The 15,323-nt window shown below is 38.1% G+C and overlaps 1 protein-coding gene across 5 annotated transcripts in view; it reads left to right on the top strand.

The window, feature by feature from the left end:
- The window catches only part of cadm1a (cell adhesion molecule 1a), a 370,054-nt gene that overhangs the window by 289,635 nt on the left and 65,096 nt on the right, over nucleotides 1-15,323 (top strand). For all 5 annotated transcript variants that reach the window (XM_046039204.1, XM_046039206.1, XM_046039207.1 and 2 more), the window contains 3 exons: nucleotides 3,434-3,586; nucleotides 5,275-5,412; nucleotides 14,436-14,594. In XM_046039204.1, the coding sequence (XP_045895160.1) occupies nucleotides 3,434-3,586; nucleotides 5,275-5,412; nucleotides 14,436-14,594 (450 nt within the window). The remainder of the gene's footprint in view (nucleotides 1-3,433; nucleotides 3,587-5,274; nucleotides 5,413-14,435; nucleotides 14,595-15,323) is intronic.

The following is a 15,323-nucleotide window of genomic DNA, read 5'->3' as shown; positions in this document are numbered from 1 at the left end:
ATTTTTACCACCAGGACAGTTACATGCTTGTCTTGTTTGTCTAATAGTTAGATACAAGTGATTAGTTATTTATGCAGTTGTGAATCCAGTTACATCTAAGATTCTTTGTTGTAACATTGCAGCATAGTTGACGAAAATATATTTGAAGTTTTGTTTTTGTCTTCTGAAGTATTTGTAGTCTGGCTCCAGGGCAGTAAATCACCACCCAAATCTCTGCCGGCTAGATAGATTCTTCTGGTTAAAATTTTTCTGGTACTGTTCAAACTATGGTTGCTGATGGTTTCAAATAAATTCCACAAATTGTTAAAGTTGTCCTACAAGGATCAATCAGAGCCACACTGCTCACCAAACATATAAAATTTATTTTCCAACTGCAGTGTCCAGTTTTATACTGATGACGCCATCTTTTATGCCTCTTTCTCATTGTAAACCAGGCCTTCTCCAGGTTACAATCTGCTTTTTGTGACTTTCAGACCTCTTTTATTCTTTTTAAAGCTTGTTCTAGATGCCTAAAAGACAAAATGAATAGATGAATTTCACTAGAACACACATTTGCTGTTTTCATATTGAATGAAAACAAAAAAAACAGAGGATGTTTCTCATTTAACTACAGAAATGCCAATATACCCATTCTACTATCTACACTGAATTAGTGAGATGCTTACAGTGCTGCCACTACCCTTAAACCATGCCATTTACCACAATGCCCTTCAATTCATCTGACATATCGCCATCATAACAGTAGCAAAAAAAGTTAAGAGTATTTCTATCTTCAGGCCACCTCTGCCTCTGAAAACAGATTGTATGCTGTCTTCGGTCAATCTGTATACTGCAGCATTGTTATATTTGAATATGGGAACATTTAATTCAATTAAATCATTAGGATTAGAGTCTGACCTCTCATTTTAATGAGGTCTAACAAGGCTTTTGAATGAGCTACACTAATTAGGGGCATGTTATTAATGTGCTACAATAAGGGCTTCATTGTGCTTAGATAAAAGAAACTAATAGCTGCACTAATGGAAACCAACCATTCAAGTATTTTTCGGGCAAAGTGAAGAAATAAGAATCATTCAACTTCATTCCAACTTTTGTTTGTACTTGTTAAGTATTTGTTGTTTGGGGTGTTGTGAGCAAGATAATCGAAGACAGAGAGAAGTGGGAAGGTGGCAGCATCTATTTGGCAAAACAGAGCATAAACCTATGTTGAGATGGATTTTTAAAATTTTGGATGCAGATTTTTTTGTCCACATCTTTGTCCTTATGTGGTGACGAAAAGCCTCATCTCCTGTTAGACTTAGGAATCACTGAAAATGTTCTGATGTTCTCGTTTAATGATGCATAAAATAAATCATGGTGATTGTTGCTCCTCAAAGGTGGTCTCCCTCTCTATGGCCATACAGAGGCAGCATCTTCTTTCTTTTCATCATCTGTCAAACCATAATGTAGCCTGGCAGTTTTTCTATCTATTTATGTCTGTTTTGGGGTGTTCTGTGTCAGAAGTTTCCATGTGCTTTAAGCTTTAAAGCACATGGGTTGAGTATACAAATCTATATTAAGAGAGTCTAGAGTGCAAAGAGCCTGGAGTTACTGTCAATCAGAGCAGAATTTATCAGTACATCAAAAGGGGATGGAAACGGGCAAGCTTTCATCTTAACCACATGTTGTCATTGTACATTACAGCCGATAGTGTGCTTAGGTAGGTGGGCAAACAAGGTGAGGCAAGATTAAAGTGGCTACAGATGAGGAAGAGACAGGATTTATGGATTTGTCATCAATTGCTCTTAAGGCTGTATACTGTTACATCAAAATATTCTTCACTATTGAGGTAGTTTTTTTTTTCCTCACTGGAGTGTTCTTTGAAACATGCTTAAAGTCGTCATGACACTCAAGCTAGAATTTCTGGCAGGGTGTTTGGCCATAAAACCTGTAAAAAAACCACATCTACACCCACAGAAAGCAGTACTGCTGAATGGCTTTTGGGTTCGGGCTAATGAACCAAAGCAACTCAGAGAACCCTCTAATAAATAATAAAAATAAAAACAAACAGACAAAAGACAATAAACCCTGTATAGTTGTTGTTGTATAATTATTTTTTTTTTTTTTTACCTAAAATGACTAAAAACCATTTTGAGTGCTGTCTCCCATCTGTTAAGCTTGGTGACAAGAAAGAGACAAGAAAACTAGAGTTTTTCATTTTAAAATTAAAGAAATTGTAGAAATACAACAGATGATTGTAGTAGTAGAAACACATTTACTTGTTTTGATCATCTAAAAACGTCATATTGCAGTAAAAATGCCAAACCTTCCCTTTTTCCTCTTTTTTGTTTATGAAGATTTGTAAACTGAATATTGAAGCCTTCGAAGCTTTATCAAAGTTTGTTTTTTATGCTTTATGCATGTTTGATTATGAACTGTTGGTCAGACAAAATAAGAAATTTGATATCACCCTGGGCTTCAGTAAGAAGGGCTGAGCATTCCCTTATAGAACAAATGATTAATCAAGAATGTAATTGGCAGGTAAATCATCACATAATCCATAAATAGTTGTTAGTTGCAGCCCTTGATCATCGGCATTATGGCTCTAAGGAAATGGTTTAATACCACTTTGGGTTTTTTTTGTAGCTCTCACCATAATTTCTGTCAGTTATGACAACATTGTATGACAACATCATTTGTCACATCAGAACTCCGTATGTGGGATTAAGAATGGGGACATCATTTTCCTGTGCCAGAGCCAGAAAAATAGCTACATCCATGATAAATGGCAACATGAACAGTCAACTTACAGAAATAATAACTCCCAAATTGGCATAGTTCTATTAATGTAATACAAACGTTAACTACTTCTCACAGCAGGGACTACAACATCTGTATGTTGACTGAAATTGATGTTGGCGGAACGGATACGTCGCTCGCTACAGATTACTCAGGGCAAAACGAAACCAAGTAACGTCACCTCCCAGAAAACAAACAAAAACACAAAAAGCTTGAAGTAAAAATGGCTCCTTTACAGGCCTGGTACAGCTTCACCAGGAAAGATGCCAGCTATTGTGAGGGAATATTTCCATAACGATGATAGAGCCTGCAGATGTCTGTAGGTCATAGACCTCAAACAGTCAATCATTGCAAAGAATTGGACACCAAATATTGATATATGATGAAGATGGATTTGTACATTAAGGTTTGTTCCACTAAAATTGAGGGATCAAATATAAAAAGGGACTGTTCATCTGATAATATTGTAATGGAATGAAAAGTAAGGATTACTCTTATGTATGGATTTATTACAGCATTTAATGTTCCAGTCAACACTAAATGTTACTTGTATTATATATTGTTATTATTACATTATTATTATATTATGCATTTGCGTGTGTATGTATGTGCCATATGATTTATAAAAAAACATTTGTTTGTTTTTCTCCTCCAGCACTGAAAGACGCACGCTTTCAGCTGGTGAACTTCTCGGACAACGAGCTGCGGGTGTCACTGTCTAATGTCTCGCTGTCAGACGAGGGTCGATACGTTTGCCAGCTCTACACAGACCCCCCGCAGGAAGCCTATGCTGACATCACTGTGCTAAGTAAAACAGCAAAACATACACACAGATGCACACAAACACTCAAAATATTAGTTGCAGGGAGGTAAAGCCTGTTAATCAACATTTAGATTGTGGAAGACGGAATACATTCACATTTTGAGAAACATGGTTGACAGCACACCATGGAAACTGCAAGAGACTCAGTTACACAGCTACAGTGAAGTTTGAACCAGGAACATTGTGTATTATGTGCTTATTAAGTCATGCTGTTAGTAGCTGTAGCTAACAAGCTAACATATAGTAGCCAGGTTGCAAGAATGGGAGGCCATATAGGTCATAATTGACACTTGAACTGTAACACACATTCATGAAACAAGGGAGACTACTAAAAAGACACTCACCTGTGTAATAAACAATGCGTATATGATTTCACTAGCATTTATAGTGAGGTTTTTCAGTTGCATGTGTCCGTGTGTGTGAATTAACTGAGTTTTCACAAAATGATCTCAATGTCTTGATATGCTCATTGAAATAGGATATATAATAACATTGAATTATAGCCCAGCCCTAGTGTGTGTGTGTGTGTGTGTGTGTGTGTGTGTGTGTTTTAAAGTTTGAATTAACTCCTAAGTGACCCCTCAAATCAACCGTCAATCAGGTTTCATTGTTTGAAAATGAACAGAATAAAACTGATGTAAGAGGCCATCCACATTCTGAATGACTATAGAGTCTGATGTCATCAACTTTTCTTTTCAGACAAGCTTGATAAAGAGCACGGTCACCCTGTTTTAGCTTAAACGCGTCCCCTTCACATATTCATGAAAAGTATTCAAACCCAAAGCCTGAGGAGGCAATTACAAAATACAGTAATTGTGTGCAATATGTTCTATTAAATATCACTTAACTAACAACAGTTAGGAAGGAATGCCTCAAGAAATGATAAGACTATTGAGTGTATGGGAGGATCCAACATTATTAACATATCATTGAGATCAGCTGATATCTAATCCACCATCTATTTGGATTTGTGTTTCTTTTATCTCCTGTAGGATCTACACATATTGCTTTATTTTGAATATCCTATTAAAGCTTTACAGTTTGTACTATAGAGAACAAACATATATGAAAGCCAATTGTGAAGCCATTTCATAGGTTTTTGTAATCAAAACAGATTTGGCGATCATTCTTACCTACAGATAGAAAACTTCTTATACAGCATTTGATATGTGTATATGATATGATATAGTGTATTATGTTCCTGAATGTAACAATGGTATATTTATTTATCTTTTCAACTATGGATCAGCAATATCAAACTGTATATGTTGCTGCAATACTAGCTGATAAATATAAATATCATAATATCATATTAATTCATGTTTTTATATATATATATATATATATATATATATATATATGCATACTTGTAAATGTAATTTATGAGTAAGTGCAATAATTAAGTAATTTGAAGATGCATCATAGCCGTCATAGTACATTTGATTAAGTGATTTTTCCTAAAAAGTCCAATATTAGCATATTATGCTAGTTCCAATAGTAGCTGTTCTGCACCTTTCTAATTGTCATCTGACCTACTTTAAAAATGTCAAATTTAAAAGAAACCCCTAGCTTCTATGTGAGCAATGTTGTCCTCTGATCATGTAGTGCTAAGGGTGTAGAAGTACTATATTCCCCCAGTGTTCACAGAGTTTTGTTTGTGTGTCCTGTCGTAGTTCCTCCAGGTAACCCCATCATCGAGGCCCGGGATGAGGTCCTGAGCGAGGGCAATGAGACAGAGATGACCTGCACTGCCATGAGCAGTAAGCCCGCTGCCACCATCAGATGGATGAAGGGAGATAAAGAGCTTCCAGGTAGGTCGGCTCTGCACAAAAACATAGAGAAACTTCTAATCGTCATTCAAGATATTTCCTCTCTTTACATAATAAGGCATTTATGTGATGCAGAAGATCATAGTTAAAGTTCCTTTCACAAATATTCACTTGTCTGTCTACTCTTTGATTGATTTATCTGTATAAATAATACCTCTATGTGACATAAACACAATGTGTTCCATGAACCTGAGAAAAAGGACCAGCATGTGTCAGCTCAAAGAAGAAAGAAAGCTCCTCCTGCGTCTAATGTTTCCCTTGCTTTGAAAAACATAAACCAGGCATAAATTCCAAATTGAAGCAAACAAAAGAAGAATACCATGTACTCTATGCTATCAAATATTCTGATTGTTTTGTTTTTTTAAACTGACAATATTAACACTATTGTTGAGACCAGGTGGACTGCATTTTTTGTCAATAAAACAAAATGTCTTGGCAGCGCATGAATACCTCAAGCTCAGAGAGCTGAACCATTTCAGAAATCAAGAAGAAATGGTTAGATAAATCCAAGTCGATGCCAAATTGTGTGTTGTTACACACCACCAAAGCACAGGCCCCACTGGTGGGCATCAGAGGACACTGGAGCTTGATGCCCCCATTTGCTTTCGTGTGGTCTGCCTCATCAGTGGTGTTGTTCCACAGAGGGAAGAACCTGGAAATGGATAAAGCTGCAACAGGTGAAGGCAGTTCGTATGCACCAGATGATACACTTCATAGGCTACTTGTCATTTTGTACATGGATTGTTGAACAAACCAACAGAAAAAGCATTGTGATAGGCCTGAAAAGTCATCATAAATTATTGTATAGACCGTGTAGTTGCTTCTGTGAAAAACATATTTTATTTCACTAATTTGCCTGCTGTTGCATTTCCTATTGTTTCCAAAATGCACCTGTACACAAGTTTGTGTACAGATTCTACTTTTAAGTGTTGCTAAACTCTTACCTTTGCATAAACATATTTAATCCACTATGCCATGTATATAAAAGAACCATTTTTAGATCTAGTTTCTTTCTTCCTGGCGGTCCGTGTTTAGTGCTTGCATCAATGCTGTTGCTTTTTAAATGGAGCTCTGCTGCGACTTTGAATAGTTTCCATTAAAGCAATGTGGATGTGCAGTGGTGGCCAGAGCCTGTTGGCACTGTGACAACTTTCATGCCTTCATCAAAGGTAGCTGAGCTTGGAAGTGTGAGCAGAGCTCAGGGGTGAACAGGCCTCCTGCCAGGTAACTCCACCTCAGAGCCCAGGCAGCAAGCTTTGTAAAGACTTGAAAACAAAGGTCCTAATCAGGTGTTGTGTGGAAGGCCCTGAGCAGCTTCACCTCTACACTGCCACGCATTAAATCCTTAGTGGTCAGCTTGAATCTGAGGTTAGGGATTGGCTTTACATAAAGTCACAAAAAAACGGACTTTTCTTCAGATTTAGTCCAACTTTATACTTAAATATTTTGGACACCAGGATCTGGAACAACATGTAATGATGTTGTTTTCTATTATCCTGTCACTGCAATACTTTCCCCATCCAACATTTTTTGTTGTAGCAGTGATTTGCTTGTATAAATGTGCTAGAAGTGGAACCGGTAACTGCTGTAGCTGTTAGTCACTGTGAAACACTGATCCACTCTTCAGGGTACCTGGCATCTCCTTTAAATGGGATCTTGCCGCAGTGTCTCCATACAAAACCATTTCCATTCTGCATATTTAAATTTTTTGCCCTTACACAATAATCAGTGGTACTTAAAGGCTCACCTGCCGCGACACTACATAATTCCATTTGCTTTCATCCATAACCATATCACTATCTCGCCACAGGTGGAAAGGTGTCCTAGCTGAAACATCTTTTTTCATTTTACTTACCTAGGATCTTCTCAAGTACACTTTACGTAACTGACGCTACTGTTAGCTAGCTGCCATTTAAATGCTAGCTCTTTAGTAAACTGTCAAATGACTACAGTTTGTTCATTTGACTCTGGAGCTATGTTGTGACAATAAAACCTTGTATTGCTCTGCTGACGCTGAATATGTGAAAGACAAAAGAGTGCAAGAAAATTAAAGATGAAAAGAAATAGAATGGCTGAGGGTGCCAGAGTCCTGACACTAGGGCAGAATTACTTAAATTGCCTTTGGCGGTGGCTCCTTGCCTGGCAGACTTATTTCTAATTAAATGTCCCCAGAATTTAACTTAATTACCTTACAGGATAATCAGGCTCTCTTAAATATCATTTAAAGATTGCAATTGTCATGCTTGCCAATGTAAATCCAACCATCTCTCCTAATATGCACAGACCCATTATCTCACTATTATCTCCCTCACTTTCCTTTTGCTCTTATCCCGTTGTTTAGTGATTTATGCCCCGGCACTAATATCTCCAGTTCTTAAGCTTTGACTGCAGTGAAAGTCATGAAAAGTTGTAGCAGTGCAGGTCATTCCTTTCTGTTCTTTTAAGATAGGAAAATAAGACAGGTAGAAAAAAAGAAAAGGCAGGTAGGTAAGGCAATCCATTGACTGACAGGGACCAGAACAACTATTAGCCTCAAGTCTTATGAGACAACCACAGGGTGATTTCAATTACCCTGCTCTACCCCACCAGGAAGACTCTTCAAATGGATAAAAGAATATTTTGGGCAAAGTAAAGCGAATAAAAGAAAGAGACATATATTTAATATAACTAAATAACTACTAACTACTAATCCCTTTCTGTATCTGGTTAAATGATAACAGTTAAAGAAGTGAAGAATATAGGAGGCACAGGAAAAGAGGGCCAACTAAGTTTGTATATTCAATCTTTAATTGATCTACAAAACACTTAAAGTGCCACTTCAGCTTTCATTTGACCTTCTACTGCCTTTCAGTGACATTCATCTCTACTGGCACCATTCCAAAGTTAGTCTCTCAGAATATTCTTAGTGCTTAACACAGCATGACATTTTCAAACAGAGAGTTATCACTAATTTATCAACAATACTCACTTCACTTTTTAAGGGCTTTTGTAGTTCTGTTCTACTAAAGTCATATAATTGTCACTAGCCTGGTAGTTTTATCCAAAGAAAATTAGGCTAAATTAAAAACAAGGGCACCATTATGATTAGTAAACAGTGTATCAAGTGCATTCATGGAATTTTATTTTTCCTTTTCATATTATACAGGGCTGGACTAGTAAATAAAGTCCTGGGTAAACTATAACTCTTATGTTTTTGGTAGTGCTGGGCAACCATTAAAATTTTTAATCACGATTAATTGCATGGTTTTCTGCGATTAAACGCAAATTACCCTTTGCTAAGCCACGCCCTGAATACGTAGCTGACCAATCACAGTGCAGCATAGGACTCTCTCAAACTGAGGCCCGACACTTTCATGGCTGCGCTCCATTGACTCTAATGCAAAAAGAGTAATTTTCTTGCTTTCTTTTGCTGTATTTTTCCAAGATATGGTCAAAGCTGTCTTGGGGCACTTGTAATAGTTACAGTTGCTACCCAGAGAGGTTGAAAGGAGAAGTACGATTTATTCCCTTTCCAAAACCTAAAACAAATCCAGAAAAATGTAGACTGTTGATTATTCCTCATGTAAAGTTAGTTAGCTAACACTAGTATTTGGATAATAAGGCTAGCCATTGTAAAATCATAAAGCCATTAAACTGTTCTCACTGGCATTACAGCCCAGTCACACCAGCATTTTAAAACAGCAACATTTTAACACAAAATTATCATTTTCAATGAAATCCAAAGAGCCATGTTTTGCAGAGAGTTATGAGACATAAGTTGATGGTATAAGTCCCAGTGACTGAGCTACCTAGTTTGCTAACAGTCAGTTTGCAAAGTTTTGTAAATGGTCAGTGAAACACCCTTCATTAATATTAATACGTAGTGACTGCATGAAGAAAAGGAGGCAAATTCTGGCAGAAAAGCTACAAAACGAAATTTAACTCAGTTTGACACTGACGTTCCTTTTGGTGAAGCTGAAGCATGTTGTTTGGTGGGTAAAAAACACATTTTCTCGCAACGCTTGTGCACTGGAAGAAAGGGGGCACTGGAGCTCCACCCCTTTATAACCGATCTGCAGGAAGGGGCATCCCTCCTGAGTAGTGACGTCGCTGGCTGTAGACACATGACCCAGGTAGCCTACTAATCTGGATTCCCCCATTTTAAAAGATAGTAAACCAAATGCATTCTGCTTGTGTTTAAACATTTATTTAGGCTGAAGTCCACTCACTTAATGAGGCTGCCGATGAGTTAAAAGAAATATGACTTGTTTTATAAGACACACACTGAAAGATTTCTTTAATAAAAGAGTGTTACGGTATATTTTCCGTAACGCCATGCAGCGCATCACATCCGCACGCTGGCGCACATTTTGGTTCAATCAGGCAACGAACATCTGATAACAATAGACTAGATAAAACTATTCACTCGTATTTGCTCAACTGACTCATTGAAAACAGCATCAATTGAAATGTAATTTGTCCTGTTCACCTTATTTATATGAGAATAATTTGCACTGCATGCAAATGTTAATTAATATGATTCCTGATTAAACTGTAAAACATATTTGAGGCGTTCTTTTGCAGAAACAGATATCTCCGTTTGTATTTATGATCCTAAATCTGGTTCTTTTTGTGTGCGCTGCAAATGATCTTAAATCATGTTTTTTTTTGCCCACTTCAAGGAAAATCAATCAGACGAGTGTTTTTTTTAATTCAGAAAGGCTTAAAGCCTACAATACTCAGAGGTAATATTTAGATTTATTTTACACAATAGTAGGCCTATTCACGCACGTTTCCAGCCCTGTTTTGTACGTACGCACTGTTTATAAATGAGACCCCAGGCCTGTAGCCAACTTAGGTAGTGTACCAACCTTCAGGGAGACAAGGATCAGGAAAACTACATGTACATAGGACTAATTGGCAATACACTCTGGCCCTAACACGTAGCATCTTGTGAATTGACGTATATTTTGATGCCCGTAGCACACGCTGGGTGAGCATACAAACAGAAAGGGTAGTCAAGGCACAGTAGCTGGGATGTGCCAACCCTGGGAGAGAACGTGACTTTAAATTGCTTAGTAGAGAGTAGAGTAGTTGAGTGTTGGCACACGTCAACTCTGGGCGTATCCTGATGTGACAATGTGGATCAACCCAGCATGATGCCTCCAGTATTTGGGCTTCAATAGATAACAATAGGCACATGTGTTTTGACGCATCTCGTGTGTTGCCCTCAAGATCTACATTGTCTATACTTTTACAGATATTTGATACAACACATTTGGAGTACTGTCAGATGTCAATCTTATCTGACTACTCTGTCTCCTCTGCCTTCCTCAAGGAATGGGCACCAGTCACTTCTTCTGCTATACAGTGCACAGCAGGATTCATTTGCTTTATCTCTAGCAGAAATGGACGGTGAGCTATAGTGGCTCTTCAATGGTCAGGTGATGATGACTCAGTTCCAGGGTTAATCAAATTTAGCTCACAAACTGTAGTTCCCAATTGTGTCATTTCCATCGTAGATAGAACTGAGAAGAAGCATTTCTTATATCTGTTGTAGCAGTCATTGTGGCAGATTGCCTCTGTCAGCCTACCGCTGTATTTTATATTGTGTGCCTTATGTTTGGTTTGGCTACAAACCTATAGTACTATTTTATAACATAAAGCAGTTAAAGGGTGACATTCTTCCTGTGCAAATGGAGCTACGGTTTGAAAAATTTTGGTAATGGTTGAATAGAGAGGAGGGGCAGGAATTAAAATGGAGGCTCACTGATCTTCTCAACCACATTACCATTTATAAAACATTATTTTTTTACACGTCTTTCTTTTGCTACTTCCCTTTGTACAGGTTTCAAACCTATACATATTTTCATTTTACAATGAATCCTAAGGTAAAAAGATCCAGAAACCCAGGACTTGAATAAAACCCTCTTTTTACCACTGTTTCATGCATCTCAAAAGACATTTTGATTTGAGCAGACCCCTTCAGGTTCCTGTTTCAGGTGCTTTCATGAATCTGAAGCCTCTAGTGGTATTTATTCATGACAACCTGTTCCTTTACACCAGGCACATCACACACGTTTGCTTTTCCCAGCATCCAAAGAGACAGCTGTCACAACAGTGATGGTATCACCACAGTGGCTAAGATGCAGTATGGGAGAGGGTAGAATGTGCACTTAGCCCATATTTTAAAGCTAAAATATGAAATGATGTATGCAACTGTTTACATTAAGACAGACTTTCTCCTGTAACAGCATCTCTCTTGGCAGACTCTTGCTTCCAGTATTTGTTTTATTGATGGAACACAAACACACTTGTGCAACAGACTGTTAGGAAGTAGGACAAAGGGATAAAAATAATCAATCTCTATTGCGACTTGGCTGTGCAGTGCTGTCTGAAGCTATCCCTCTTATTTTGTATGACTGTGATGAGGTATTCTCTTCATTGCTTTTGAGAACATATTGTTTGTGTGATATTACAGAGCAGCCACTAATCAGAGGAGGGTTACTTTGCTAGATTTAGATCTGGCAGTGCAGCTGAAAGGTGGCCACACAATAAATCTGGCTTTCTAAAGCCTAATGAGTGATTCACAGTCACGTAGTAGCCCCTGACACCATGCAATTGTTACCTGATTCACCTTATCTGACCATGCTCCTCACCATCACTCTACATACAGTATTTTGCAAGGTCAATGGAAGAAAGACATTCTACTTACAGCCAAACAATTGCTGCCTGTGTCAGGTTTCAGCTGTGTTATTTTGTGTAAAACTAAGTGGACTGACCCTTCAACAAAACAAGTTGTTCACAGAGTACTCCCAGAGGAACCAATGATGCATAAAATAGAATTTCAGCAGAAGTCGAGAAGAAATCGAAAATATTAACTTTCGATAATATTTTTAGAAGAAAAGCTTGTAGACTTTATTATTATTTTCTTTTGTAAAGTCAGCCTAAACCTCTGGAGCTTTATATATGCCTTCAGAGTGAAAAACACACTAAAAAATCAATTGAGCCCTAAAGCAGGAAGCCAACCAACCAGCAAACTATGAGGAGTTATTTAAATGATTAGGACAACAAGCAGTGCTGTGTTTAGTTTAAACCAAATACCAAGTTTTCACCTCTTACTTCCCAAGCCCTGGGTCTAACTTCTTTAATTAGACATTATAGATCACATTTCAGAAACTCCAGGGGCTCTTCTCATTTCTCTATTTTGTACCTCCTTGTCTTCTCGCTACTTCGTCCTCCTGCCTGTATTTGCTGTGACATTCCTGTATGCATAGAAACATTTAAAATGACAGCTGCCTCTCTAATCAGCAAGTCAAGTTAACTCCCTCTGGGACAATAAAGTCTAAATCTAAAGAAAACATCAGTACAACACACAATAAAGAAATGACCTGGAAAGCTTGCGCTGTTCGGCACAATTTTAAAAGGGAATATAGCATACAGGGACCATTAGAGATGGAAAGAAATGTCCATGCGGATCTCTAAATCTGAGAAAATAATTAGTTCTGGTGGTTGGCGGGTGGATGATTTATGCATACATGCGGATTGCGATAATGTCAGAGCCAATCCGTGCAAAAGACCAATTCAGCTGCTATAACTGTGACATGACCAGTGCAAACAGCTGCTAACTTATTATTATTAGGCTATATCTACAAGAACTTCCTCTTGCAGTCAAGGCTAATTTTCTGTGTATATACGTGCATGTGTGTGTGTGTATTATAAATTTAAAAAGTATGACATCTGTACATTCTTGTCACATTGTGCCACGTTGTGAATTGGATTAAAAGTAAATGTCTAAGTTGTCATAAACACTGTTATGCTCATCTGACAGAGGTCATAAAATACAGTGGTAGACTATAATAACATAATGCACAGATGGTGCAGCTGTGACACAAGTCATATTTAATTGACGATGTTCAAAATGACTGCTCCGAAGCAAGGGTGTCTCATTTTGTTAAATGCCTGTTGCATCGACTCATCTCGCCTTGTGTCTCTTCCTCACCTCCTCCGCTAACATCTTAGAACCAAAATAAAGAAAGGATTTGAGGATGTACGAAATGAGAGAGGAAGAATAGTGATGCAGTGGTAACCACTGTTAACTAACAGCAAGAAGAGTAATGGGTTAAAATCCTCTGGGAAGATGGGAACTAGAGACGTTGCAGGTTAGGTTTACTGAGGACTTTCAATGGTTTTCTGTTTGTATGCATCAGCCCTGTGATAGACTGACAACCTGTCCAGGGTATACCCCACGTGTCACCCAGTGTGAGCTGGGATAGGCTTCAAACCCCTGCAACCTTGCAAAGGATAAGTGGCTGTATTTCTTGAACAGCCTCCAATGTTTTTCAACCCTCAGTTATTCCTCACATTAGGTTGCGGAATACTTGAGGAGAAGGAGAACATACTGTATCCAAATTTTGGGTCTGGGTTGTGTTTACCGCAAGCTAAGCAAAACACACAAAATATACCTTTGCCAAGTCATATTGGGCCCAGTTATAACTGTGCTACTATAACTGTACTTGTATAGTGCCTTTGTAGTCTTCTGACCACTCAAAGCGCTTTACACTACATGTCACATTCTCCCCAATCATACACTGATGGCAGAGACTACAATGCAAGGTGCCAACCGGACATTCATCCACTTCTGGAGAAATTTGGGGTTCAGTATCTTGCCCAACACTTCGACATGCAGGCTGGGGAAAGCCAGGGATCAAATTGTGGGCAACCCTCTCTTCCTCCAAGTCACTAATAGCCCCTGAATTCCTTCATCTGTACATTCCGGTTTAATGTTTTCGTGAGAGTCAGCAGTTGTTTGGTTAAAAGCTATTTAGCTTTAAGCTTATAGTGATGCTTGCTAAGGAATTCTGTTCTTTACTTAAGAAAGTGCAAAACTGTATTCTGCCTTACCTACAGTAAGCAATGTGAATTTTATGGACTTTCTCTGTGAGGTTCATTCATATTTTAACTGAAATCCAAAATGCACCTGTATTGCTGTGTTTAAGTCTGCTTGTCTTTGATGTTTCCCTTAGGCAAGCCTAGAGTTGAGCTGACCTACGACAAGATGTACACAGTAACCAGCCGGCTGACGTTCACAGTTAGTAAGGAGGATGATGGTGAACCTGTGGTTTGCATCGTAGACCACCCTGCAGTCAAGGACTTTCAAGCACAGAAATACCTGGAGGTGCAGTGTAAGTACTTCTGCTGAGTAATACATTAGAAGTCAGCATGGATATTTAACCTGGATCATGCAAGATTATTTATCTTTTAAGTGTCACATTGGCTTAACCTTTCCCCACCAATTAAATGACAGAAATTTGCTACTTTTCCCTCAACTAAAACTTTGGTGTATGACATGTATGGCAGTGTCACTGAAGTGAATTCATCTCTATGCACAGGTTATGATGAATAAAAGCGGAACATTGGACTGCAGTCAAACATACTCTTCCATCTCCACTAATTAAATAACAATTTCCCACAGTTCCCCTCCACTGAAACTTTGGTGCATTGCACTTTCATCAGAGGGAACTGATCTCGGCACATGATGTCATCACTACAGTATGAAGCATCAGAAAATGACGGGATTGCAGTTGACTTCAGATTGCAAGATATCTTTCAAAACATTGTTGTTTGGGGCCAAAAATATGTTAAAGCAGTGCAATTTGAGTTTTAAAGTTTTAAAAGGCATTGTGTCTACATAAGGAGCCAAGAAGCATGACATCCACTGCAGACACATGTTGTCGTCTACCCTGAAAATAGCTCCAAAAACATACAGCTGTGATTACTTACAGCATCCAAAATGTATTTAATTCATTATATTACATTTGCACCTGTTCAGCAATGATATCCTAATTAATGTAATAATTTAGTTTATAGGACTCAAAGTGAAACAGGGTACAACCTTAATACTGAAACACTGA

The sequence above is a fragment of the Micropterus dolomieu genome, linkage group LG23, assembly GCF_021292245.1.
Source record: "Micropterus dolomieu isolate WLL.071019.BEF.003 ecotype Adirondacks linkage group LG23, ASM2129224v1, whole genome shotgun sequence".
In the NCBI taxonomy this organism is placed as follows: Eukaryota; Metazoa; Chordata; class Actinopteri; order Centrarchiformes; family Centrarchidae; genus Micropterus; species Micropterus dolomieu.
The sequence above is the reverse complement of the archived record's forward strand: the minus strand, read 5'-3'. Positions and strand labels throughout refer to the sequence as shown.